Consider the following 24280-nt stretch of genomic DNA (forward strand, 5'->3'; position numbering starts at 1 on the left):
CACCGACTTTTATCCCATCGATGACGATAACAATAAAGACATGAAGATATCTGTTCACGAAATTGAGGATCGCGTTTGAGTACCACCATATTTCAATTTCTTTGGAATATCTTTTTTCCCCCCCTAATCATTGCCTTTGGAGTTCGGCTTAATGACGACGGAATGTGCGATGTTTCCTCATATTATATACTATATACCCCATACTATCTTTAAATCTAATCAAATTGTACTTTCTTCCCACAAATACTTTTTATACCCCTCTCTCCTCTCTATGCCAAAGACAAACAATCCGATACATCATCACCTTTCTCCACCCCCTTCCCTCTCCCCTTCACCTGCTTCTATATACACAGAAATAAAACTCGGCTCGTCCAACCTTTCCTATTCATTTACATATATATCACGTCTCTTCCTTACAAGCAAGGCACGTATCCGATTATACTTATCTTTTATACTACTTAATTTGAGATTACAAGCAAACAAAAAGGACAAAGGCCATTGATACATTACTTACACCTCCTCTTTTCAAGCCCCTCGGTTATTCTTTCACTAGCTTCTTTATGCTTCACTCGCCTCATTTTCCTCCATCGTGTAGGAATGCAAACGTCTTAGTAACACAATCAAGAGCAAATTCAGGTCATACTGAAAGAGAGAATCAAGTCGAATTAGTAGTAAAAGAAGAATTTCAATAAACGAATGTGTACAGTATCTATAAAACCAATACAAAAGTCAATCCTTTCGGTTACAGCTCAACCCGGCCCAGCCCAGCCAGGCTAAGCCGGACACCAGTCAAACATTCATCCATTTCCTCATCATTAACCCAGTCCTCACATATTCCCACATTTTCTCGTCGAGCCTAACCACCCACCTCATAATCTCCACGCAATTCAAAACAATCTAATCAATGAACACTCAATCTAGCCCGATGCCAAACATTCGGCCTCCAGCTTCCCGCTGCTACCACTCCCCTTCCACTCCCACTTCCACTACCATCTCCACCCCCTCTCGCTCCCATCCCCATATCAATCCTCCTATAAGTATACCCCAAGAACGCCCCTTTCTTCCTCAACTCCAGAATCTTCGGCGCAATTTCCTTATCCCTCAACAACCTATCTCTCGGTCGCTTCCTCTCCTTCTTCCCAAATGTTCTCACAAACCTCTTCAAATATTCCTTCTCCTCATCCCTCATCGCAAACTGATCGATTTCCTTCTCCACCCTCTTCAACCTAACCGTATCATGCGGTCTCTCTATAAACCCCGTCGCAAGGATTTGAATCTCGCGATTGAACGGTTTAAGCGCATCAGTAATCTGTTGAACCGTCGGTTGCACACTCGCCACACTTTCCGAGAAATCAGAAATCGGTTCTTCCTCATCAAAATAATGCGTATCATCCATCGACTTGATATTGGGAATAAAAGGGGGAGGCATTAAATGAATACGATCCCATTGAATGTCGCGGAACCATTTATGCGCTTTGATATCTTCGCCATCGTTGGGGTAGACGTAACGACCGGCGTAATCGAGGTTTCGACGGGAAGAGACGGAGCCGGGTGCTGTGTCTCGAGATTTGTAGCGGCGACTGCAGAGGCGATGGTCTTTTTCTTGGATGATGCTACGGATGAGATCTTGGCATCTTCTGCTGACGGATGGACGCGAGGGAAATTGGAATGTGGTTTTGTGATTCAAGATGTTCATCTTGGTTTGTTGTCTCCCGCCTTCCTCTGCAAGGAAAGGTGTATGACCGTAAAGACACTGTGATCTTATCAGCATCACTTTGTTCGTATAAGGTATAGGGACTAGTAGCTCACCTCATAAAGAATAACAGCAACACTCCACCAATCACATCTAGCATCATATAACTCACCCCTCACTACTTCCGGCGCCATATACTGGCTCGTACCTACCACTGATCTAGCAAGGGTCCTATTACCAAAACGATTACGCCAATTAAGAATACTCTCTGACTCCGACGCATTATCCGAATTCTTCTCATGACGTTCTTTTCCACCCATCATCACATGAGCCATTTTCATAGCTGCAGCGACACTTCTTCCTTCCTTTTTATCAAGAGAATCTCCCTCAACAGTGATTCCAAGTTTATTCAGAAGCGAATATCTGTGATTGTGAAAGTAAGCTTGATCATGAGACCAATGTCCATCAAATGCTAATCCAAAGTCAGAGATCTTTAGATGACCAGATGCAGATATTAGGAAGTTGTCTGGTTTGATATCACGATGGATCCAGCGAAGAGCATGGGCTTCTTCGATGCAGAGGATCATTTCGGCAATATACCATTTTGTGACGGATTCAGAGAGAACATTGTCACGAATGAGGAGGCCGAGGAAGTCTCCTCCTGGCATGTAGTCCATGACGAGGTACAAATTGTTGAGATCTTGGAAGCTGGCTATTAAAGGAATGACCCTATTCACGTTGATTAGTATCACCAATAGAGATATCATTACCTCCACTTACCATCTAGATCCCTCAGCAGCAACGAGAAAGTCACGCTCAGCTCTCAAATGACCTTCTTGACTATTTCGGAGCATATCCGATTTTTTGATCACTTTCATGGCGTAGATACGCTTACTTGGTTCCGATCTATCCATCATCAGTCAATCAGCTCCATCAAACAATAAACCAAGACAATGAAACTTACTCGCTAGCACCTGGTGCCCATTTCTCTCTCACTAATCTCACAACACCAAAACTACCCTTTCCAAGAACCTTAATTACCTCATAGTTTGAAGGTTTATGATCTCTACCCTGCAAAGCATTGGTACTTCGCACCTTCATATTTCTCGTCTGTCTGAGATGATTCGTCTCTGCTGTAGCTAATGCTTGGAGTCTCTCGGCTTTATCTGTTGGGGTAGAGATCATATCGTTGAGTAGCTCATTCTCTAGATTCAAGCGACGGAGAGATCGAGGTGTTATTGCTTTGGCAGTAACCTCATTGTAATAAGTTTCGAAGAAAACTTTTGCAGAAGCTGCCTTTTCGACGGTGATCACAGCTGTAAATTGTCAGTCGTAACTATATTATAGAGCAAGAGGGGAAACATACTTGGAACTGGCTGTGGACATTCAACATTCTCACTTTCAGTGATCGATGCCAGAACTCCCTCAGCAGAACTTACCTCTGCTTGATTCATGTTCTTCGACATGACCTTTTTGTTCTCTGAAGAGTGATGCGAAACACCCACAGATTTTTGCGAGAACTTTGATTCGAGAGAAGTTTTTTGAGTCGATTGTTTAGCATCAGGGCCAGATGATTTTCCACTATTGCTTGCAGATTCTGCACTCGATGGAGGAGTAGGAGCATCAGGCATGAATTCCAAAACACCTTTATCGAGAGAGATCAAACTGGGTCTGCTTTTGAACTGTGTACGGTGAACGATTGTGGGTGGAGCTTTAAGTAAAGCCATGGAGATTTTCTTTCCTAGAGCGACAGATTCGGGAGGAGGTGACAACGGTGCATAATCATCTTCTAGAGCTATACTTGAGCCTAACATTGCACAACCAACGGTTAGAATGGGTAAGGTAGAAACGGAAGACAAACAGAGAAGAAATCACTTACTGTTGTTAGTCAACGAACGTAAAACCGAGAGAATCTTTGATCCTTGACGTCGAAACTTCGAAGGTCTATGAATATGATGTGTGGGAGAATTTGGCGGAGATACTGAGTCCAATTGAGTAACGGATTCGAGAAAAAGAGGCTTCTCCAATTGAGGAGGCGGGCAAGTTTGGTCTACTGCATTGAGATCGAGTGCAGGACCGGTACGAGTTCTTTTCATTGTCGAGGATCCTCTCAAGGGTTAGATAATGATTATCGATACTAAAATGTAAGAATGGAACTGCTAAACAGCATACAAATGATTGACAAAGAATGTTGATACTGATGAAGGTTACAAGAATGAGAAGAACGAGAAGTAATACTTTTATCTATCATTTGCTTTGAGGGCTCCTACCCATGGGTAGATTCTTTGCTCAACAAGGGAAGGCATCACCATCAGATATCATTGGGAAAGGGCGATATTGCATTGGTATAGTAGTTTTTGTTTATTATGAGATAACCGATTAAAGCACAATCCCCTGTGTTTGAAACCTATTCGAACTTTTTGAAAATACGCCTGTAGTGCTATGCAAACCTCATCATCCCATTTTGCGTAGTCTGCTTCCTGTCTAAACAGAGAACTGCTCAGGTCGGAGACTTATGCAAAAACATTACATTGCTGATTAACATATCATGAAAATATCATGAAATCGCAGACAGCAAGGAGATACATGAAAGTAAAGAGAAAATTGTACAATAGATATGAAAGTGACCATCAGCCTCGAATCATTGAAAAACACACTTCTGAAACGACTGAGACTTCCTTATACAAATGACGATGGCGTTTACTTGATCTCAAGGAGCTTGACATCGAAAGTCAAGGTGGAGTTACCTGGGATACCAGGGACACCCTTGCTGCCGTATGCAAGGTGTGCTGGAATTGTCAATCTTCGCTCTCCACCGACTGACATACCAGCGACACCGATGTCCCAGCCCTTAATGACCTCGCCGGCACCGAGCTTGAAGGAGAAAGGCTTGCCCTTCTTGTTTGCTAAATTTCAAATATTAGAAAGTTCTAAGAAAATTTGAAGGGTATCAACTTACAATCAAAGACTTTGCCATCAGTGAACTTTCCGATGTAGCGCATGCCAACTCTGTTACCCTTCTTGGCGACTGGTCCGGAACCAAGCTTTTTGTCATCGATCTTTACTCCGTCGACAGTCTTGACGCCCAATGCAGGTTTCTTGGGGTCTACCTTAGCTGCGGCAGATCCAGTTGGTCCTTGCTCGAGATTCTTAGCGAATTGAACCTTCTTCTCGTCCTTAGCGGCATCCTTCTTGACCTCCTCTACCTTGGCTGGGACAGCCTCGCCGTTGTTCTTCTTCAACTTCTTTTGTTGCTTCTTGCTAAGCTTTGGCTCCTCAGAGTCAGCAGCCTTGGCGATAATGGCATCGAGGGATGCGGCCTCCTCGATTTCATCAGCAGAGCGCTTGTTCTTGCCCTTCTTGTCGGCCTTGACAAGTTTTGGGGCCTCCTCGTCTTCGGACTCGACCTCGGTAATGCGGGCACCATCGAGTTCATCGCTCTCATCCGAGTCCATCTCGAGTTCGAGTTCATCCTCATCTGGAGAGAGGTCATAGTCCTCATCATCTTCCTCATCAGAGTCATAAACCTCGTGGTGATGGTTGTGTCCGTTGTCATCTGGGATCACGTAGTTACCAGTAAGGAAGATTGTGTGAGTACCAGTGACCTTGAAGAAAACGGTCTCGTCCTCGCCAATGGTGATGTCGAGAGGTTGTTGATAGTGCTACATTACGGTCAGCGTGATTTCATTACAAGCGGGGTCTTTGACACATACATTTTCTGGGTCAAGAGTGCAGAGAACATATTCCTCAACCTCAATACCTTCACCATCCTCGCTCTCATCCTCGCTCTCCTCCTCGACCTCGGCGGTGGCCTTGGCCTTTCCTTTCTTGGCGACCTTCTTGTCGGAAGCGTCCTCCATTTCTTCGTCGGAATCGTCTTTACTGATGGAAGCAAGAAGCTCCTTGAGAGCAGCTTGCTTTTGGGCCTTCTTGGACTTGGAGGGGTCGCTTGGTCCTCCATTGGCTTCTTCGTCGTCCTCGCTGTCCTCATCTGATCCAGAGTCATTATCTGCCAACAAAGCACGTAATAAATCATCCGAACCTTCATCATCATCTTCACTGTCATCTTCTTCATCCTCAGCACTCGATTGACGAATGACCTTCAAGGTTGATCTAGGCTTGACACCTTCAGCATCATCGGCAGGTTCAGTTGGGTCGATTGCTGCCATGGTAATGCGGAACTAGAGATTGAAATTGTTAACGTTTGTAATTTCCATTGGAGCCTGCTAGGTGTGACCGAAATAGCAACAGCAACATCAATGTAGTAGAAAACAATGTGACACTTACGGTAGCTGGGAAATCTGGAACAGCAGGAATGAGAATATCTCCTGCTGGGACCTCAAGGCCGTACATGGCGACTGTAGCGCGAAGTTAGATGAATATTTTCGCAAGACCAAAACAAGGCAGACGAGATGATTTCTGTTGACATACCTGGAAGGAGAGGCATCATGTAAGGAATTATGAATTGATGATTCAATTGATGTTAATATAAATGAAAAAGAACTGTTTCAAAAAGCAAACAGTAAATAAGAATCTTGAGATGAGTTGAAGAGATTTTAGAAGAAGAGATTGGTGAGCGGTGTCTTGATAAAAGGTAGTTCTTGAAGAAAAGATACCCGACAACTTTTTTTTTCTCATTCTGCGGCACACTAAACACACTAAGATAGCTTATCCGTCTACGCTAGTGAGATTTGAGATCCACTGTGTGACAACTACTACCCATTGAGGGTTAGCTCTTGGTATATCGATATAATTTGATTGGTTGATGATTGGTTAATTGACGTTTATTTTCTCATAGCTCTCCACTGTAAGATTTTTAAAGGTCCAATACAGAAGTCTCGAGAAGTCTCGATACTCCTCGACACTCCTCGATACTCCTCGATACTCGAGTATATACTATATCACATCTACTCGATATATGTCACGAGTATGTTAAAATCATATCAAGCACATCAACCACCCACAAGAAGAAAAGGCTTCCACCGTTACATTCACTGGAAATTCAATCTCTATAGGTATGCTTCTTACACAATCTGACAACTTGAGAATCTGGCTGCAGATAAGTCGTTTCGACAAAATAGTACAACACCATGGAAATCTTCGAGTTTTGTCACACGCTTCACTCAAGCAACAAACAATATGATGCTACTCCTGTCTTCCCTATCGAGATTTTTTGTCCTTTCCAATGCCAAGACCAACTGCTCTCAAGATCTGCCATAACCACCGAAGCGTTTCGTTCGTATTTCCATTTGTATAAAAGACACCTTTCTCTCCAACATCTGCCATTGCTATTACTGCCTCTGCTGCTGGACTAGGAAACTTTTGCCTTATGTATGCAGCAATCATCTCTAGTCCATTGGTAATGCCACCTATCTGCGTGTTAGTTGCGCGTACATACTGTGCGATCATAAACTTACCACTACTCCAAATATTACCATCCACAACCCACCTCCTGTCATCAACCCATTTTGTGTCCGAAAACTCCTTCTTCAATCGCGGAATAAGAGCTCTTGGTCCACTAGCACTCAATCCTTTCAAAATTCCACACTGTGCCACTAAGAAAATTCCCGTACAGATGCTTAAGATATCAACCTTCTCTCCTTCTCTCCCCTCCACTCGGCGTGTGATTTCAAAAATGTTCGTGTGTCTTGATCCGATACTATTCTAGGATCTGGTCCCGGAACCATCATGATATCCAACATACCTGGCTGCACTTCATTGGTTTTTGTAGTTTTCGATAATCGAAGGAAAGCATTAGCTGTCAATTCAACTTCGGGCCCAGTGGACGGAAGAGATATATAGTATATCGTACAACTAATCCCAAGTGCGACCAATGGGGCTGGTAACCCACATGCTGAAAGGTATTCTGGTGAAAGCACGGAAAAAATGTCGATGCCTGACATATCAAGAAGCTGGCATCCAGCTGGAATGAATACGCCAATGCGAAGGTGTTTTGGAGATGACATGATTGCTCTTAGATGAATGGACAAATAGTTGTTTAGCTCGGGTCATGACAAAGAAGGATGGATACTTTATAGACATGGCTGTGGGTGTTTGTTCTTTTGTAGCAGTGAGGATTTTATAAAGTCACCGGATATAGAGGATATCCGGATGTTGAGATACAAACGCTTAATCCCCTCTCATTACACAAACTCCCCGTTGTATAGTTGTTAACCCAATATTTTACAAGACAAATTTCAACCCTCCATTCATTCCTCCAATCATCTCCAATGCATCAAACAGTTCGTTTTCTACGAGGCGACCCTGTCACTCTCGCCCATGCACTCCTCAGCTTTCCCAAAAACCCCGATCCTTCTCTATTTTTGCTTTTGTTTTTGCTTCTGTTTTCATTCTTCTTACTTTGCTTCCTTCTCTTTCCCCTCCTGTGCTTTCCCGACGAGCCGTGGGATCCTCGAGAGGATTGTGCTGAATGTCTAGATGAGCCACTGGAAGTACCTTTCCTTCTTCTTCTTGGACTAGCATGCTGGGGCTTTCATTTATTATTAGGATTTACATTTCGGTACTAAGACCCAACTGATAATGGAGGTGAAAATACTTACAGGATGTCCTTCCGGGGAAGGTTTCGTTTCTTCTTCTTCCTCGTCCTCACTCTCTTCTCCTTCTTCATCTTCCTCATTCTCTCCCCCTTCATTCGCATCTTCATCTTCACTATCCTCCTCATATACATCTGCCCTACCTTCTTCCACAGGGGCTGGTCTCGCGCTCTAACAACATCATTAACAAGGTATCCACAATGCAACACAAACAAAATTGAAACATACTCTACTTTGATGGCCCCCTCTATACCCTCTCTGTCTCCTACTCAGACCCACTGAGCTCGCAGCTTTACCTCTTCTACTCCGCGAAGACGATGAAGATGACGACGAAAGGCTAGATGCGATACTACGCGGCATTCTTCTTAATCTTTTAACGTTTCGTTTTGGGGGCGAAAAAATTAGTAAAAAGGGGATGAAGAATGGGAATAGAGATATGAGTCTACATCCATATATCCTGAATGTTGAATCGCCACCCGAGGTCGGGATATAGGCCGGTGAAGTTGGTTGTTGAAGAGATTTTTCACGGTCTGGGTTGGTCGGGGTTGGGGTTGGAGAGATGTTAATTTTTGTTTGGGGCGGGGGATTGTGAAGAAGGTTGTGAAGTTTGTTTATTGTGTAATGATTAATGCTTAATGGTATAGGATGACGGTTTGAGAGTTCTGGAAATGGATATGTGGGCTGTAGAAAGAATAGTGATGAGATAGAAATAAATCTTGCATTTCACGTTGATGTCGCTACGAGACTTCCAGAAGCGAATAGACGATATACTGATTACTCAAGTATTAAGATCGAATGGCAGAGTTTCTCATGATAGAAGGAAGAGAGGCGTAGTATCTGAATGTAGATATGATGCATGAAGCTGTGGAAAGCAGTACGTTTAACTGGCGATGGTGTGAACAGATGATGCACTGGTGAGTACATGGAATGATGGGAGCCTGTTTAACTTTCAGAACCTATAACTAATCCATTCTTCTATTGTTTGTTATCAGGAGCCGGGTTTTCACTGTTCAATTTGTAATGAATCATTGCATCAAATCTCAAAGTGCTTAGAACAATACCTAGTACTTCAAGAGATATCGCCGAGTCGATTTTCGCAGTTTTCCCATCAGTTTGTGCAAAATTAGAAGCAAACTAAAGCCCTTGGGATGAAACTGAAAGTTGCACCCTATTCATGACCAGATTTCCCTCCAGCTCCCACTTCATACGACTATTGCCAAACAAGCTCGTTTGCTTGAATCCTTAGGAATGTATTTGTGCGTGATTCGTTACGCCCACCCAATTGCGTAAACGTGATGTTGCCAGGCTACTTCTGGTGTAATGGATGAGTTGCTTGAGTAGGATTGGGATTCAGATACTAATATATATAAGTTAAATGATGAAGGCAAGCGAAAACAATGAAAAATAGTGTAAACATACCAGATATTGATTGAATTCACTATGTCTGAGGACCGGAAGGCCCGGAGTAAAAATTTCTTCGGCAAATCGTATTTTTGGGAAGCCTTCTTGTTGTTCGAAGTCGCGATCTGCTTTTATGTAGCGTTTGCGGCATCCTTCGAATTCGTGGAAGTCGTAGAGAGGAAAATAGTAATCGTCTGGCTTCATGCAATGTAGACAATGTAGACAACCGTTCTCGTGCGCTCTCGTAGACCGTCGAACATTATCAGTCGCTTTATATATAGAATTGAAACTGATGGATCCGAAAAACTTGCAATAATCTATAATGCCATGGCCACATGACCCTTCCAAGTATGAATCTTTTGTGTCTTTAAATCCTACCAAATCTAGCGACTTCCAAGGAGATGGCTCAATGACTACGAGTATTTCTCTCGGATATGTGGCACCACGGGATTGGAAAAGCTTTCGATAACTTTCCTTACTGACCCGAGTTATACTGTTCCGGGAACCTTGGTAAATGGGAAGACTGTGACAGTTTATCGCTAGACGTGTCAATAGAGGTCCGACAAAATCTCACTTGCTCGTACATAATGTCATTGCCTCTTGGATTGAAATATACGGTGGGTTTGTTCCGCTTCGAAGCGTAGTAGCACTCCAAGGCAGCGGCTCTTGACTTCACACAAGCAGTAATGATACCAGGATTCGGGCGAGCATTTTTGGGATAAAATACTACGAATACTAATTCCCCTCTCACAAAGGATAATTCGTCCATGCATGTAACAGCAGAGCGTCCATACAAGAATCCGCAACTCAGGTGGTAGGTCTGAAAATCGTGCGAAAGAAACTTCGGTGGTTTCGAGCCAGGCTTCTTGCACACCTTTCAATCTGCACACATGAGCAGGTACAATATCCTCTCTAGAAAAAATCCAACGTTTGATTGTCCGTAATAACCTTGATATCGTGTTGTTGTTGTCCAGGTTGTTGTGAGTGCGACAGCCGGTATTTTCCATTCCACGATAAACAAGTTTTTCTTCGGTGGTTGATTCGGTACCTAGTTATCTTATTGGCAAATCGTTGATAAGAAGGAGCCGTCCAAAAACAATAACGAGAGGTTAAGGGAAGAAATGGATTGCCACCCTCTGAGAGGAACCCCATTTTCAATGAGATGTAATTTGAGGAGCAGCTTGATGGTAATGGTAGGCATTAAGTTATTGAAAGATCCAATTCATTGTTATCTACTTACTATAGGTAACTCGTTGGTATATAAAAATGAATCCTGTACCTACCTCAAAGGCGAACACACAAGAAATCTCGTTTTTAAAGTGAAGCCATCGGTAGCTAAAAAAGATACCGTCGTTCATATTCCAAGTGTAGTCGTGATATAGACAGAGTAGGTCTATTCATCTGTCCAAACGGGTGATGTTGGGGAAAAGAGGCCAAAGGAACTTCCTGCAAGCAATTCGGAGATTGATCTCTCGGTATGCCTCCCTTTCACATGTTTCTTGTCTTTTTGGATTCTCAAGAAACCAAAAAGATGCAAAAAGAGTGAGAGATACAACGTCACAAGTGTAATTGTATATGGCAATCTCTTCCTCGACACGGATAGCCGTTGTGATTTGAGTAGCAAGATTTGTGGAATGTGCTATCTTGTTTCGTGACTAATCACAGAAAAGAAGCAGGTTTTGCTTACTTTACTAGGTACATGAGGAGAGTGTAAGCACATTACTCCACTGACTTGTGGTTGTACTCTGTACTTCACTCATAACAGCAGTGATAGATGTTATTGGCGAAGCATACAGTCTCGAATTGAGGGTGTTTTTGTGACTGAAAATCATCAGAACGCTGAATTGGTACTGATGAAGAGAAGACAACTAGATAGTTTGAACCTGAGGACCATGTTCTCAAGACTGTATGTGATGCTGATCCTATGGCGAGAGGAAATCCTTATAATTGGCCAACGAGTTTGATGTTGTAGTATGATAGAATGAAGAGCACCTGGCATGTACTCGTTACTAAATCTTAGCGGCGTTCGTTAGAAAACACCAAGACAGATTAATGGCCTTGGCAAGAGACGACACATTCCGCTTCCATTCTCCGGCATTGTACCAGTACTCTCCATGAATCCCATGAATCGAGTCAAGTTCAACACATTATATTGATTTATTGACTTGCTTGTTTATACATCAATTGATACAAACAACGATTGATCCCGTACTCGTCCTTACCACCCTATTGACCTACCCGTTCGAGTAGCACCATTTGAGAAATGACCCACCAGGAATTTCAGGCTGTTTAACGACAAGCACACCACTTAAAATACTTCGTATGAGATCTTACACTGGATACAAGGATATATGTTGCCCATGATGATGATGTTGCAATGCAAGAACAGCAATCATGAAACCTTTTCGACTTTCAAAGTTTATGACAATTCCACCATTGGATGATAGAAAACTTCTTACGACCGTGGAGGCAGACATTGCTCCATATGAAAGTGAGGCTTCGAGGAAGTCCCGGGTGAAGCACCAAAAGGTCAAGACAGGATGCTATACATGCAAGTATGCAAGTCTTATCTCAATGTTACAAGATTAAACAATTATATGCCATACTAGCATGAGCTGATACCCAATTTCTAGAGTGCGCCGAGTCAAATGCGATGTATGTAATACTTTGTCGACTGATTGCCCAGGAAGTATAGGGGCAATTCCACAACTCTATCACAAGATATGTGTTAACGAATAACAGGAAACGAAACCTTCTTGCAAAAGATGTAAGAAGACTGGAATTCAATGCGAGGGGTATCCATCACATGCTGTCAAACGATCATCGCGGGAGCATACGAATCGAATGTCCATGGTAGACTCTCCCCCACAATTACGATCACCCATTGTCAATATACACATCGGTCCTATCCTAGAAAACGAACAAGATTCTCGATATTTTCAATATTTCCGTGAAACATCGGCTGGTGATATCGCGAGATTGTTTAATCGATCAGTCTGGGAGCGGCTGATTCCCCAGGCAAGCGAATCGGAACCTTTCGTTAGCCAAGCTCTGGTTGCCCTCGGGGCGTTAAGTAAAGGTCGCACGGCGAATGGTATAGAGGCATTTCTACACCGTCAATATGGCCTCGACCAGTATGGTAAAGCTCTCGTCGGAATGAGACAAGCTCTGAACCCAGGCTCTTACAATGCCCGCAAAGCACTCATTGCTTGCCTACTCGTGTATTCAATCGAAAGTATACAGGGACATCTTGCAACAGCGGCTTCTCATGCTGCCAGTGGAGAAAATCTTCTCCATGAGATTATGCTCGACAAGAAATCCAAAAGCCTACCGCCCTTCAGCTGTCAGCAAGATTCTACAATTGACGATGATCTATGCAGAGCCTTCTCAGATCTTGATCTTCAAGCACTATGCGTAATTGATCGTCGATCTTCAAAGCTTCACGAGCGACGAACTCGTGATTTGAATCATTTGTTGCTATCAATGCCTTCTTCATTCTCAAGTATCAAAGAATGCCATGACTGGTGGCAGATTATAATGCGGAGAAACTTTCATTGGATAGCGACAGCGAGAAAAACTATCCTCGAAGAACGACCGAAGAATGACGAAGAACCCATCGTGTATGCAGCCGACGATGAAGGGCTAGATCTCAAAGATGAGAACTGTTCATGGACCTCTGTTGCGGTCATACCTAGTACTAACCCGACTCTTAGACGGGATTGTACCACCTATCTTGATGAAATTCTGCGATGGGAAAGTATCGCAGCACCATTAGTAAACAAAGGACTATGTGCTAGCGAAGATTCTCGAGAATTTCTAGCTGCATGCCTTGCTAAAATACAGGCGGCTATGATGACGATACAAGTAGCAAGTTTGTTCATTGTCAACGCAATTGAATGGGACGCATATTTTCAAGAGTTTGGTATAATAATGGAATATGTAGCCAAACTTCGGCCGCGTATCATTCAAGGAGGGAAGTATCACTTTGACTTTGGCGTTATACTTCCAATGTTTATGGTTGGAACACATTGCCGAAATAGAGAGTTAAGAGGTCAAGCGATTGATACTCTCAGGGAAGCTAAGGGTTACCGAGAAGGCATTTGGGATTCAGATTCCTGTTCACGAGTAACTGCGTTTACGAGAGATGTAGAAGAAGAATGGGCTGATGAGAATGGATGGGTTCCTGGAGAGAGACGATTTACTATCACGGGAACTAAAGTTACAGTTGATAAAGGTAAATCACTGCACATAAGTGGATATCAAAAGAATGGATCTTTAGAAGGGAAGGGTGATTTCAAGGAAATATATATAACATGGTAAATGCATACATAGGTAGTACCAAAATTGATCTTCTTCTAGATCATACCATAATGTGTTCTGTGACATCAAATATTGGCTTGAAATGGCCCATGGTACACCGGGCAGGTTCTCTGCGTGGGTACATGCGGTGCTACGTTCCTTGTATTCACGATATGAGAATTTGAGTATAAAGCTCAGGCTGAGTGAAATCTCCACATCTGAAGGCAATTGATGCCGTCACAGACCATGTGAATAAAAGGGCTATCCTTGTTAAGGGGCGACAACTCAAGTGGCAAATTTATACTCGATTGTCAAGAGAGACGACATTGATAACACTTCACTGTATATTCAAAGTCTATCGGCAACATACACGCAGAGATGAAGATATGTGTTGCAGGTGTAACACATAGAACATGAGGATCGTCAGTACTACCTAAGAAGATGCAAACAAATAAATTGTTACTACCTAACTTCAAGGCTGTGAATGTGAATGATGTCGGTGCAAAGTCAATACCCTTTCAGAGCAAGTCAAGCAATGTGGCGGATGGCCTAACCAATAGCTATACGAAAGGTTATTCGAAGGCCATAGAGATAGCCAACGAAAAGAGGAATTGATCTGATCCTTCTCTTTCATTTCTTCAATAAATACGCAGAACAATTCCAGCTTTGTGAAGTTCAAAGCTTTTCTAAATCGTACCTACCAACCTACCTAGCAGGTATTAACAAGATCTAATCTTATCAAGATCTCACCGACTCCAAAAATTTCTAAGGCAGTAGTGCCGCTAGTCTCGATATAATCTAGCGCGAATCCTGAGCCTTCAACGAACAAAAGAAGGCTTGCTTCCACCTGTGCGCCCCTCCAGTTACATACACCATACTACGACCTTTTTTTTCGCATCAACCTAACTCCAATAATCAAGATAATACTAGATATTGACAAGCGGAAGTAACGTTTGAGAGAAGAGAATTTGTAGCCAAGCTATGAATCGAGGTGGTAAACTTGCTCCTGAAGTTAATCGGTATGTCTCTCTAGGATTATTGTTCATTGTACCTGTATTTGGTCGCGTGAGCCGGCTCTTCAATGCTAGAATCGAGAATCCATAGCTAACATATGTGCTGATTGTAGAGCTTTGTTCGTCAAGAATCTAAGGTATGTGGATTGATGCAAGAAAGAACAGATGTGGAGACTTGGAGATGGGGTTGTGGATTTGGTGTACATGGAAATCAGATTGAGGTGCATAGGGCTGATGATATTTGGAATAATAGCTACAACGTAACGCCAGAAGAACTTTTTGATCTGTTTGGCAAATTCGGTGCGATCCGGTATGTATATTGGAAGAGAGGCAGCAATCTCAGGCGGGACCTACATCAAGAATCTCTATTGAGATGAACCTGCTCGATCTTTGAGAATGTACTGACAATGCGCCAGACAAATTCGTCAAGGCATTGCTACCAACACGAAAGGTACGGCATTTGTTGTCTACGAAGACGTAACGGATTCCAAGACTGCTTGCGATAAATTGAATGGGTTCAATTTCCAAAATCGATACCTAGTCGGTACGTCTGCGCTCCGCGTCTCTATTCCAATCGAATTTTCCTGTACTAATACTTGGGTAAACAGTTCTCTACCATCAACCCGAGAAAATGGAAAAGATGCGTGCCAATTCAAATCAATCGGATTCATACGCTGCTCGCAAAGCGAGTTTAGAACAGCTCAAAACCGCGAACAACATCGAATAACAATCTGACGGGCCCCTAACTCGCCCAAACACTATATCTAATATGGAGTCTACAGCGTATATGGGCCCGTCATCCAGGGTTAGAAATGTTTCGCCATCGAAGGATGTTAGGAATAAGAAAACACGACGAACACAATCTGCACCAATTGCAACGAAGAAATCTCCTACTACAACTGCTATGCATGGAAAGGGGGGAAATTATCAACATTTGGAACATCATCGTGGAATCAAGGGTGCAGCGATGGCAGGTGGAAGGCGTAATACCTCTTTCCTCGCTCTTGTGCGGGGATTGGTTTTCAGGCGTTAGAGGGTGTTGTTGATTTATTGAAGGGACAGGAAAACCCTCGCTTTTTACATGGATTTTTTCCCCTTTACAGCTTAACTTACTATTCTCCTCTCCTACACTTCTGTGGAAAGAGAGCAACTATTTCGACATGCAATGGGGACGGGAGAGCTTTTGCTGCTGAGATTGTGAATTTTCTTCTATTCAGGGCGGCATTTAACTCGCGAGGCTGATTCTCCTTTTTCTTGGATGATGATTGTTGCACATACTACCATCTGCTTCGAATACCAAATTGCTACATTAGGGCCTTATTGATTCGTATTTTACACATTCACTGCCTCAAAATCATTCCATATAGCCTTGCAACGGTGTCTGCCTAGTCCTTCTACCTTGTTTGTACAACATTCAGTTCGATTACAACACAGATGTGGGAATAATAATGCCCAGTAATAAGGCTCTCTGAGCTCCGTAGACTCCTCCGTGGAAATCTCATTTTCGTGCAACATTGCTTTGTGTTGCAATAAATTCCGCCTAGACCAAATGCTAAACGGCTCGTGCGTGCTTCTATCGGATATCGGGCGGTCGGATGAGTGATTGACTTGCATAAAGAGCATTCATTCAACTTTGGTCACGAGGCACGAATAAGCATAAATTGCGTGGATGGATGAAATGAGGAAAAATGTGTGATGTTGGGATTGGTTGGCCTCGTAGTGCGTATCTGAGATTCTTATCACACGATTATGATATGCCTCCCGACGGAGACGGTGACTTCCTTGCCGTTGGTTTGCGGGGCATAGTTAAGAGTCTGAGGTTTGGTAAGAGGGGTGTGGTGATTGGTTGAGGGATGTCTGCTGGGTAGATAGATAGGGTATAGATGGGGGAGAAAGGGATGTGTTATTTACGTTACGTGGGGATGCTCGAGGGAGGGAGGGAGGGGGGTGAGATTGGATGAGAGAGATTCGGTGAATGTGTTTAGGAGGGGGAGGGAGGGCTGGATGCATGATTGCTTGCCCCTCTTTCTTGTTGCTATTGGTGGTTGCGTTTTCTTCTTCGCGGAGAAGTGTGTTTATTTGTGTATTAAGTACCGTATCTTTCTGTTGTGAAGAAATCTATATATCTATCTATCGATCTTTCTTCTGAGCTGCACATCTGGTCTTGATATCGAAAGCTTTTGCACTCTACGAATATCTACCTGCCTGCTTGCCTGCCTTTTAAGAAACACACACACACACAAAGTCGAAAGTCAAGAACAATATGCAAGGTCTTCAAATCTTCGTTAACCAGGGCGGTTTGGCGTGTAGCTGCGGTGTTGCGTATCCAGAGGGCGCGGATAAGGATACTTATGTTTGCAGCTGTGGAAAGGTAAGGAATTGAGGAGGGGGAGGGAGAGGGGAGAGGAGATGGATGGATTAATGTGAATAGAAAGCTAATCAATCTTTGTATTTCAGAAATGCCCAAGTGCTAAGTAAATCGATTGTATATGGGAAGGAGCGATTAGAGGGTTCGGTAAATCGCGATGTGGATGATGAGTTCACGGGAGGGGTTTCTTTGGGACGGTGATGGGATGGGTTGTTTGAGCGTTTGGATATGCATGCAATGGGTTCTCGCGATGGGCAATGGGAGACTTGCTTGTCATGGTTGTATGGTGTATGGAGGTGTACGGAGGGAGGGACCAATGGATGGTCGGTCTAGAATGGAGATTTGATGATGCTTTGATGATTTGATGGGTGAGGGATGGGTTATGAGAGGTTCGTACTTTACTGAAATGGAACTTGTGTGTTGTGAGTAACAGCTCCTTGTGCTCTGTCATGTGTGAAGTTCAATACTATTGAGATTTTGTTGTGTTCCGCATACGGTATGTAGTAGGTGTTGTGCAGATTGGATGTCTCGCTTTCCATTCATTCATTCATTCATTCATTGCTGATATGGCAATCCCATCTTCAAATGCCAAATCCATTCTCGTAACTCTATTCATTCGTTGGTGATATGAGAACCCCATCTCCAATCTGACATCTCCCAAGTCACAAGTTTTGTTTCCGTTTAACCGACAACCTTTCAAAATTGGATCAAACAGTTTCACCAATGCGGCTATTCGACCGTTTGACTCCTTGCTTGAGAAAACCTCCTGGTATTTGAGACAAGGAACCATGCGTCTTATGTTTCACATCATTTCAATATACTCCGTAAGCCGGCTCCTCATCCATTGTACGGAGTACTCCATCGTTGGATCCAATGTAAGAACATCGAGGTAAAAGGGGTATTTTGAATTTCGGAGATCCAAAGCCATTTCCCCTCTCATCATCTCATAGACATAGACAACAGACCACAGACAACAAGCGATAATAAAGTACATATTGAATAAAGTGCAAAGTTTAGCCATTCGTGTGGAGAAGAGATACTATATTTGAGACATATGAAACTCTAATTTTATGGTTACGAGCGTAGCAAAAGGCTTGATTTGATATCCAACCGGGATAAGCAGAATAAATTGTGCTCAGAGTCAGAGTCACAGGATGAAAATCTGGTATGCGGTACTAGCCTAGAATATCCAAGCCTCGCATCGCCTCACATCCTCTTCAACATAGCCGCCACTTGATCATCAGCTTGAAAAGAAGAACCTTGATTTCAGATCTTTATTATTGTGTTGTGTTGTGTCGAGTTGTGTTGTCTTGTCTTGTGTCGTTGCATACATTTTGACTTTCATATTGTCTTATACTTTTCACATATATCACATCAGTCTTTGTTGTACGGAGTATGCTATTGTTGATTGTTTCTATTATTCATCAATCAATAAATTGCCATTCCCATATAATCCACTTCGCCTAGTGAGGTCATTGCGCACTTATTAACATCTCTAAAGTTAACCTTAAGAGAGTCCCTGTTTGCGGGCATTACAAACATCACGACATTCAACTGTCGATATTGATTCCATTTTCAATTCGAGAATACGACCAGGGTTCCGCAGACGATCACTTGATAATTCTACATATCACCGCAAACCGTTCATATCCCATCCTCGTTCAAGAATATCGACTGTCGTCGTACAAGACAGCTAATGCTACCGCCACCGGGCTTGGAGCCCACATCAACTTCAACTCTCCTCAACGATGTCTCTCCCACTTCCATTATTTCCTCTGCGATAGCAACTTCTTCGGCGCTGTTACTCGATCTCGTAAATCCCACATCTACGACAGCGACAATGCTCGCCACCGCAAAAGATGAAGATTCCCCAGATTCAGACACTGGAGAATGCCAACTTCTTGGGAATTTTGCCATATTGGTTCAGGGTTCGTTAGGTCTATTGGCTGTGATGGCATTAGTATACAAAAGATGGAGAGAGAGACCCCAAAGACCTATGAAAATTTGGTTCTTTGATGTTTCGAAACAAGTGGTTGGGAGTGTGTTGGTTCATATCGCAAATTTGTTGATGAGCATGTTATCGAGTGGACAATTCAGTATCAAATTGGATGCCAGCAATGTCGCGAAAAGAATGGTGGGTGATTCGGGGCAGTATAATCCAAATCCTTGCAGCTTCTATTTACTGAACTTGGCTATTGATGTAAGTACATTCGTCTATGATACGATACTTCCATATATGCTAATATTTGACTATAGACAACCATCGGCATTCCGATCCTCATATTTCTCCTTCGAATACTTACCTCGCTTTTTGTTATGACACCATTTGGCAATCCTCCCGAATCGATCGAATCAGGCAATTATGGCCACCCACCAAAAGCATTCTGGTGGTTCAAACAATCTATAATCTATTTCATCGGTTTGATGGGTATGAAAATATGCGTGCTCATTATCTTCCTTGTCCTTCCTTGGATTTCCCGAATTGGAGACTGGGCACTGAGATGGACAGAGGGTGATGAAGCATTACAAGTGATATTCGTCATGTTGATCTTCCCAGTCATCATGAATGCAACTCAATATTACATCATCGACTCATTTATCAAGAATCAAAAGCCTGATCATGAGCTTATACCAGATGAGGACAACGATAGTGATCTTGAGGGAAGAGACGGTCGTTATGCTGATCCGAGCGGAAGCAGTGATGGAATTCAGTCTGAAGGGGAGGAAGATGATGAGGTTTTGGCAAAAGCTCATAAAAACACTAGACCAGAAACACCAAGAAATAAACGTGCAGGTTTGAGGTCGGGAAACAAAGACTATGATCCTCTATACGATGGCGAGAGTAGTCCAACGGTAGTAGGAAGCACAAGTTCGAGACCAGGGGATGATAGTAATAGCACTACGAAGAAATAAGTTACTCCGCCATTTTGGGTTGAGGAAATGGATGCAACTGTTAATACGAGGGATTGGTATATGACTTTTGAGTACATACTTGAGCAGAGGTACATTATGCAAGGTGTTTGTGGAGTTTAGCACATGGGATTTCTGTCGTCGGTCACACATAGACACACATCATATTGGTCGGAAGGTTTTTGGTATGGATGAATTGGCGTCTTCACGGCATGACATACAATTGATTTGTGAAATTTGGCTAGGTTTAGTCCTGCATAGGGCTGTGAATAAAAACAATTTTTCCACTATTTAAAGGGTTTCAATATTTGTAGTTGCAATATCTATTTTTATATAAAATGGCTATGAATCTGATTACTTTTGATGTGATGTAATGTATATATGTTCTAGCAAGTGCTGGTGATACGGATTGAGAAATTTTACTCTGGCAATTGACGTTTCTACGAGTACATGAGGCGTCCCAGAGATGGTATGTACGCAAACATTTTGGATCTGCAAACGGCAGGTTGGATACCCGCCACTTCTCGAAATTTTGACTTTGAATAAAGAAATTAACGACTTTACATTTGACGGGAAATTTATATAAAGATTGAGATATCATGTTTCAATACACTCAAAATTTTGTTTCGATGTAAGATCTTACTACCAATTAAGTCGAGGGAAATCAAAAGTTAAACGAGGCCTCCTAACATTTGGGTGGTTACTAATACAAGACCACTTTTTTCGACAGGATCTACAAACGCTCTTCATTGCAAGTTTGATACTATTAATATTCATCGTGGAGAGATAACTCTGGGTTCTGCAAGTTTTGACATCTTCAGGTAGGTAGATAACACTTACCCCAACTTTGCGGGAGTGGCTGAGAAGTTGGTCGGGGCGGTTAGGGGCCAGGGTCGACTTCCTGGCGTTAATGTGAAGGGCCTGGATTTATATTTATATGTGTGTGTGTGGTGTATAAATCTATATATGAAGGAGGGGTTTGGAACTTCTTTGGAGGAAGTTAGGTTTTTTGTTTGTGCTCATTCGCTTTGGCTACTCTATTGTTGTTTCGTGGAAAGGGAAAACAGAGGGAAGAATTTTTGGGAGATTGTTCTACGAGGATATCTTGAAGATTTAAGATTTAAGTGAGAGATATAGAGAGGCAGATATGGATTCGGATCTCTCTCCTCAGTTACCAGGGCAGTGTTACACACCTGGGAGGGTAATCAAAGCGACTCCGAGATTTGAGGAGAGCGTGTGGGAACAACCTGTTAGTCTTTTTCTTCTTTTTTTTGTATTCAATGTCGCTGAGAGGGAAGTAAGAACTAATAAGATACACAGCGTCCACTCTCTTCAGGTATGGCTATGCAATATCCTGCACCGGCTTCGCCTCCAATCACACAGTTATCGTTGCAATCGCGTGTGGATCTTATCATGAGTGGGAAGAGAGAGGAGAGGAAGGGGGGAGAGAAAGGGTTCTTGAATGGTCCGATGGAAGTAGAGGAGGATGGGGAGGAGGAGAACGAGGAGAATAAAAATCTGCGTATGAGAGGTGGAGGGACGATTTGTGATTTGTGTGTGGGGATTTGTGCGGGGTTGTGTGTTTATGAGTGTTTGAATTGTTGTTGTTGTTGTTTTTAGGGGTGTGGGGGAGGGATGGGTAGGGAGGGGTGGGGAGATGGAAAGGGGAACGGAGTTTGATGGGTCTTTTTTTTTAGAGGTGGGAATTGGATGGAGTTTTGGAATGGGAATTATGAGGATGGAGTTTTAGGACGTGGAGAAGATGGACAGAGCTTGATGCTACTTCTACTGCTTCTACTTCTGCTTGGGCTTGGGTTTGGGGGGTAAGGGGTATTTTCATTGTTGATATTTGATATTTGATTTCCATTGGGAGAAGAGGGAGGAGTAAAAGTATTCTTATAGGATGGTGTAGGGATTTGGGAGCATAACTTGGGGAAACTATCCAGATATCCGGTTTCACAATTCGTTACTGTCTGTCTTTCTGTTCGCCTCGTGAATATATCATTCTCTGTGTGTTGTGTGCTTTATGTTATACTATGCCTTCAATCTTACAACCTCATAGAATCTACATATGCGTGATTACTTACTTGTGAGATACCTATCTTTGCATTAGAAAGTACTTCACTTGTGGTTTCCCTGGATCCCGTCGATTCGATTGTATATTCTATTTTATCCTATGCGGTGCGCTGCGCTGCGATATGTATGAATTTCTATCCAGCAATCTACAAGTCTAAGAAAGTATACTACCCAGGGATCTATCTATCCAATATGAGTAGGCTGTAAAATGGGGCCCCATGGGTCGGGTTTTCGATCTCACGTCCCACCCATCGGGACCCCATGGGTTGGGTGGGTAATAGTATAAATAGACGTCCCACCCATAGGTTACCCAATGGGTTGCCAAGACTCCAATGGGTTGCCAAGAATCCAATGGGTAATCCAAAATACTATGGGTAATTCAAGACCCAATGGGTAACCCAAAATACTATGGGTAATCCAAAGCCCAGGATCTATTAAGCATCAATATGATATATATAAAGAATTCTACTAATATTTCTATTAATTACCTTCTTCACATTATATTTCGATTATATTTCTATTATAGAATTGGAAAAGTGTTTTATTGTATTTATAGTATTCAGTAATTCTTCTAAAAGAAAATATATTTATGAATTTGTAGAAACACCGAGATAATCAAGTTAATCTATATATACATGATGATTACCAGTATATGAATATCCTAAAATACCACTACGCATAGCCCCGAACCAGAAGTATATCCTTTTGTTAAATTATAATTCGTTTTGCATAAATTACTGCAAGATTTGTTATTGAAATTAAATGATTAGTACAAAACTTAATAGACATTAAGAAATTAGATTAAACTTACATTCAAATTCTCTAACTAAACATGCTTCAGCAGCTTCTTGTAGAGCCAATAATATAGTTGATTGCTAGCAAATAACTCTTAGAATCAAATCCTGAGTGATCTCTCGAACAAGATGTTGAAAAGGAAGCTTTCGGATCAATAACTCGGCGCCTTTTTGATATCTTCTGATTTCACGTAATACAACCGCTAGAAATTAGGCTTAGTATACCATTCTACTAATATTTCTATTAATCAACTTACTGCTTGGCTTGAAGCGATATACTTTCTTAAAAACTTTCTTAGAAATAGGTTTCTTTCGTGTATTTTTTGTTGCTTTATTTAAAAGCGATCAACAACTCTGAGTGCTTGGCATCCTATTGAAATTAGTAGATAAATTAATAGAATGAAATCAATTAACATACTTGATAATATCTTCTGAATAGTGTATTGTTGTTGTAGTAGTAAAGAAATGAAGTTGAAAAAGAGGTCGTTTGTATTATATAATATTTTGTGTGGATGTCTTAGAACTTAGGTTGTTGCCTTGGAAACAAAAAAAACAAAAACTTCGAAATTCACTACTATACTACTATTTTCCAATTCTCATCTTTCTTTAATTTTTCTATTATTCTAATAAACAACATTCTTCGATTTCTTATTACAGAATCCTTTTTTGCAATCAAATACCTTTCATTCTTCTAATCTTTCTATTAATCCGAAATCTTTATAATGTCTGGAAAGCGAAAAGCATTAGAGGACTTATCGCAAAATCCTAATACAATCAAAGTGTGTAAGAGGAATGAAACTTTAGAAAATAACCCTATTCATAAAAAAATTGAAAAGGCTAAAGCAAAAGATCAGAGTGCTGTCACCTATGCAAAAAGAAATTGAAGATAATATAAGAATATATCAACGCTTCTAATGATATTTAGCGCCAGATATTGATTAATTGCGATATAGAAACTCAGCACAAATGGTATATATATATCTTTATTCAATTAATTTTTCTATTAATTCGATTAATAAAGCAATAAAAGGCAACGATTAGAAAAGTGTTGTTACATCTCTAGACTAGGGAGATTATGATAGGTAATTTGTTGTTGTAGATGATAACAATAGTGTATAGGAGAATATTGAATATGAAAAAGAATATGATAGGGTATATAAGAATTTATGGAA

The 24280-nt window shown here is 42.0% G+C and overlaps 8 protein-coding genes across 8 annotated transcripts; 3 read left to right on the forward strand and 5 right to left on the reverse strand.

Moving 5' to 3' along the window:
* Positions 1-901: 901 nt before the first annotated feature.
* On the reverse strand, positions 902-3789 carry EAF02_003862 (uncharacterized protein; the record flags this gene model as incomplete). Its single annotated transcript, XM_038899910.1, has 6 exons — positions 902-1753; positions 1810-2422; positions 2474-2599; positions 2658-3009; positions 3060-3500; positions 3573-3789. 6 exons carry the CDS (start codon positions 3787-3789, stop codon positions 902-904), a joined length of 2601 nt encoding a protein of 866 aa, XP_038760837.1.
* A 604-nt stretch (positions 3790-4393) lies between these two features.
* Positions 4394-6140, reverse strand: EAF02_003863 (uncharacterized protein; the record flags this gene model as incomplete). Its single annotated transcript, XM_038899911.1, has 5 exons — positions 4394-4599; positions 4653-5355; positions 5407-5874; positions 5981-6051; positions 6125-6140. The coding sequence occupies 5 exons, from the start codon at positions 6138-6140 to the stop codon at positions 4394-4396; spliced, it is 1464 nt and encodes a 487-aa protein (XP_038760838.1).
* Positions 6141-6853: 713 nt separating this feature from the next.
* Positions 6854-7659, reverse strand: EAF02_003864 (uncharacterized protein; the record flags this gene model as incomplete). Its single annotated transcript, XM_038899912.1, has 3 exons — positions 6854-7062; positions 7111-7248; positions 7398-7659. The coding sequence occupies 3 exons, from the start codon at positions 7657-7659 to the stop codon at positions 6854-6856; spliced, it is 609 nt and encodes a 202-aa protein (XP_038760839.1).
* A 269-nt stretch (positions 7660-7928) lies between these two features.
* EAF02_003865 (uncharacterized protein) lies at positions 7929-8607 on the reverse strand (the record flags this gene model as incomplete). Its single annotated transcript, XM_038899913.1, has 3 exons — positions 7929-8183; positions 8254-8418; positions 8476-8607. The coding sequence occupies 3 exons, from the start codon at positions 8605-8607 to the stop codon at positions 7929-7931; spliced, it is 552 nt and encodes a 183-aa protein (XP_038760840.1).
* Positions 8608-9553: 946 nt separating this feature from the next.
* On the reverse strand, positions 9554-9852 carry EAF02_003866 (uncharacterized protein; the record flags this gene model as incomplete). The annotated part of the gene is made up of 2 exons (XM_038899914.1): positions 9554-9604; positions 9667-9852. 2 exons carry the CDS (start codon positions 9850-9852, stop codon positions 9554-9556), a joined length of 237 nt encoding a protein of 78 aa, XP_038760841.1.
* A 2190-nt stretch (positions 9853-12042) lies between these two features.
* Positions 12043-13968, forward strand: EAF02_003867 (uncharacterized protein; the record flags this gene model as incomplete). The annotated part of the gene is made up of 3 exons (XM_038899915.1): positions 12043-12203; positions 12282-12303; positions 12391-13968. The coding sequence occupies 3 exons, from the start codon at positions 12043-12045 to the stop codon at positions 13966-13968; spliced, it is 1761 nt and encodes a 586-aa protein (XP_038760842.1).
* Positions 13969-14928: 960 nt separating this feature from the next.
* EAF02_003868 (uncharacterized protein) lies at positions 14929-15993 on the forward strand (the record flags this gene model as incomplete). The annotated part of the gene is made up of 6 exons (XM_038899916.1): positions 14929-14966; positions 15074-15097; positions 15214-15270; positions 15377-15504; positions 15569-15649; positions 15743-15993. The coding sequence occupies 6 exons, from the start codon at positions 14929-14931 to the stop codon at positions 15991-15993; spliced, it is 579 nt and encodes a 192-aa protein (XP_038760843.1).
* Positions 15994-19024: 3031 nt separating this feature from the next.
* EAF02_003869 (uncharacterized protein) lies at positions 19025-20241 on the forward strand (the record flags this gene model as incomplete). The annotated part of the gene is made up of 2 exons (XM_038899917.1): positions 19025-19528; positions 19585-20241. The coding sequence occupies 2 exons, from the start codon at positions 19025-19027 to the stop codon at positions 20239-20241; spliced, it is 1161 nt and encodes a 386-aa protein (XP_038760844.1).
* Between the last annotated feature and the right edge of the window lie 4039 nt (positions 20242-24280).

This window comes from Botrytis sinoallii (genome assembly GCF_014898435.1).
Source record: "Botrytis sinoallii strain Bc 23 chromosome Unknown BSIN_005, whole genome shotgun sequence".
In the NCBI taxonomy this organism is placed as follows: Eukaryota; Fungi; Ascomycota; class Leotiomycetes; order Helotiales; family Sclerotiniaceae; genus Botrytis; species Botrytis sinoallii.